At 35.2% G+C, this 3952-nt stretch overlaps 1 protein-coding gene across 1 annotated transcript in view; it reads left to right on the forward strand.

Annotated features, from left to right (window-relative positions):
• LOC117107199 (alpha-N-acetylgalactosamine-specific lectin-like) overlaps positions 1–3742 on the forward strand; it is a 6165-nt gene extending 2423 nt beyond the window's left edge. Inside the window, exon 2 of the mRNA XM_033248807.1 lies at positions 2970–3742. Coding sequence (XP_033104698.1) covers positions 2970–3486 — 517 coding nt within the window. The 3' untranslated portion in view covers positions 3487–3742. The remainder of the gene's footprint in view (positions 1–2969) is intronic.
• The last annotated feature ends 210 nt before the right edge of the window (positions 3743–3952 follow it).

Raw genomic sequence — 3952 nt, forward strand, 5'->3', positions numbered from 1 at the left:
CATATATATGTTGTGTTGCCCTCCGCGACCGACCGAAATTTTCCAAAAAAATTGGGTCAGAGGGTCAAAGGTCTTTCCTTTCTCTGAAGTACAAATTCGAGAAATACTACTTCCGAAATTAACATTTAAAACATAAAATTTAAAACGGACATGTATTTTTACCAAAATCTGGCCCTAGATGCACCCGTAAAATCTGTAAAATAGAAGACATAATTTTGAGAATCAAGCGCGACGACGACGATGTATGCACGCAACATCGGATCTCTCGCGCTGAGCTGTCAAGCCACGATTAGATCATAGAGAGGCATATGCATTGTCTATTCTCTACCAAAGTAATAGTATAATAGTAATAGTAGTACAACTAGGCCTATCGGTTGCTTGAATCAAACATCGTGTTCATTACCTTACGGCATATTGGGCAATAAATAAAAACAGTCTTAGGTCTAGCCATCGCTTTAAAGTAGGTATCGTACTACGAAGACATTTTAGGCTCCGTTACGGTTTTAGGCAAACCATGAACGAATTTATTTTTAACTTCGATTGCATTACGTATGAGGGTGCTTGTTTTGCCTACGATGCCTTAGGCCTATGGATCTTCATAATAGGTAGAAAATCAGTTATTAATCACAAATTTTGTCATTGGTTCCAAACCACCAATTATACCTCATCAATGCGTCTCCGTAATCCCAGAAAGTTCGAAACCGTTATTCCTAGAACAGAAAGGTTTAAAAATAGCCCTATACCTTTTCTCACCAAACTTCTTAATCAAATAAATTAATCCATTCCTAGGTGTCCTTTCTGCGAGAGTGCTGACGTGTGCTCTGGAAGTAGGTCCCGCCCGAGTGGTGTTTTGGGTGCGACTGTGCCAGCGGCATTCGGGCGGCTGTGCCCTCGGTCGGTTTGATATTTGTTTAAATTGTTTCTTTCGTTTGTTTTTGAATATTTGCTCTATCTTTTATTTTTAAGAATGTATAAATCGGAAATTTTAATGTTTGTGCATAGGCCTATCTAATAATATCTATCTTAATTAATATCAATTTTATAAAAATAATAATTGTATAAACTGATTAAAATAATAAAATTCTTGACAATTTTTATTGATCTTAATAATAATGATAATGATTTATTGTAAATTTAATTAAGGTATTCGTTTTGTAAATTGAATCCTGAATTCAGCCACTTGCTGTTAAGGATTCGATATTGTAGTTGTATTTTTTGTTTTTGTGAATAAAAGATACCGAGATACAATAAGGACTACGATACGGTTTGAGGCCTATCTATTTCAGGTATTACTGAAAAAAAGGTGTTATTTTTGCGGGCAAAACAATTATACATGTGATTTTGGTAAATAATGGAGACAATTTTCATCAATTTTTTCATAATAATTTTTATCAAGTTTCTAAGAGAAAAAATAGGAGATCGCCAAGATAGAAGAACGTCCTCCCCAACGTAATTTAAACTTATGTCATTTATACAGGAGTGCCTCAACTTCTTTTTGCACCCCTTGCAAATACCTGAACCCGAATTAGTACTTACAGGCCATGAACAACTTCGTATTTTTGGAAATCTTTTAAATGTTATTTTCGTTTATTCAAATACTTGCGTGTGCTTAGTATATACGCTACGATGTGCTACAGAAATGCGTTTTTGATTGATTTTAAAGTTCACTACGGTACCCCACGTCATTAAAATTTAAACTTACGTCATTTACAGGAGTGCCATTTTCGTTTTGGGATCCCCTCTTGCAACTGATTTGTAAAATAAAATATTACTTGATTGATATATTGTGGGGTAATCATACTTACTGCTATATGAAAGAATATTAATTCATAGTAAAGTGTTGGTGATTTTACTCAAATTACACAAAAGAAATTCCTAAAGTGGACTAACTTTCGAAGGTTCGCGTTTGATAACCGCAAAAGAAAGCACATTCATTGTATCAATTCTTACGTACGTAAATTTATCTGATCTTTCATTTTAAAGGGATTTATTTTACGAAAATACCTCATTTCTATAATAAATTCAGCGATGGCATCAGCATCTGCTCGATGGAGGAGCTGAAGGTCTCGACTGGCAAGCCAGGTGGGCACTTTTAATGAGGGCCGCCTAGGGGTATATTCGTCCATTGAGTATTTGTTCATAGTATTCTTAGCAATATTTAAATTAATTTGTGGGCAGTATCAAACCCGGAACTCCTGGATTAGTTCTTGAGGTCGCAAATACCGTGCCTACTTTCTAGACACCACCAATCATTTTCCATCCTCACACCATAACGTTATACTTGAGAATCCTTAAATTGTTTTTTAAAAGTACTGGAACAAACGGAAACCACATCAATATGAACTATATATAAACATATATTTGCGGCGGAAACTAACGCTTCCTGCTTCTTGTATCAAAAAACGGGCTGGTATTTCAAAGCACGCGTAAACGAAAATATTAGAACGGACACAAATTATCATATTTCTCAAACATTAATATAGTCTACCCAAATGTAGGCCTAAGTAATAGTGTAATGAGGGGCGTATTTATGATACGTTCCACAAGAAAAAAAATTGCCAACGTAAATTAAAGAAGCGCTACATATAAAATGAGAGCAGGATACAACTTCAATATGTAAATTTAACTGTTCGTTTCATTTACTCATCTTTATTTATGCATTCTCTCTTATGTACAGTTAAATTGAATGCTAAAGTGAATGTTCTGTCCACCCTTCTTATTTATTTATTCATTCAAAATAGTTTGTAGTCGGATAAAAACGTAGGCATGGCCTAAATGGTGATTCTAAACGACGTGTGATTCTGTGCTACGAGACCGACAATAATATTTTATGCTTATTCGCAAGAAACGAAATTATTGACATAAACATTAAATTGGTTATAACATTCTAATTATTTTTTCCGGCCTCTTATGAATTGATAACTTTCTGGAATTATAATTATATGAACATTATTTCTTTTGATATGCAGGAATTTTAAATTGTGGATGGTTTGTTGTATAACATTGGTCACAGCAAATATGTGTGTAGCTGATGAAATACGTCACTTTGCGTGTCCTGCATTTTGGGTTCCATTCCAAAAAAGTTGCTACCGTATATTCGGGACCAAGTTGAACTGGGCAGCTGCAGAAGCCCGCTGCAACCAACACTTCAACGGATACGACATGGGCCATCTGGTATCTCTCCGAAATGAAGCCGAAAATAAATTCGTCTCAAGACTCTGGGATTCATCTACTGGTGGATTGGCAGCCAAATCTGACTATACCTTCTGGATTGGACTGACAGATGCAGGTGACGAAGGTCAGTGGGTTTGGACGGACAACAACCAGTTGGCAACATACACAAGTTGGCATAAAAATCAACCTAACAACTATAATAACGAAGACTGCGCTCACCAATGGAAACGAGATCCAAATCTAGGTACTTGGAATGATTATCCATGTACTGCTGGGCTATTTTATGTCTGTGAGCTGCCTCAGAATAAATAGTACGTCTACATAACAAGAGAAAACGCCATGTTACATATTGGTAACTATATATGATAAACCTAAAGCACGCTGAATATTACCGAAAATGTTTGCCGACTAAGATATGACTGAAAACATATGTAAATGATTATATGCTTACATAAATGTTTATTGCAACATAAATTATATGTAGGTATACATACACATTACTTGTTACAGTATAAGCCAATTAACATACATTATATTGATGATTATATTAAACTTTCAATTCATTGTGCCATGTGGTCTCTGAATGTTATATTGCATTTAGTATACTATTACCTATAGATAAGTGTATAAAAATTGGTGAAGCCCGCTAGACGTTTATTTTTTATTACTGTATTATTTTTATTAATTGAAGGGGCTCTAATGGCCTTGATCATCAGTGCCTTGCACTTGTTACACTGTCAGTCCCTACGCCACCGAGCTATAATCTAAGTTTGCAACA

This window comes from Anneissia japonica, unplaced genomic scaffold (assembly GCF_011630105.1).
Source record: "Anneissia japonica isolate Jap-2015-1 unplaced genomic scaffold, ASM1163010v1 scaffold40590_len13662_cov128, whole genome shotgun sequence".
Classification (NCBI taxonomy): domain Eukaryota; kingdom Metazoa; phylum Echinodermata; class Crinoidea; order Comatulida; family Comatulidae; genus Anneissia; species Anneissia japonica.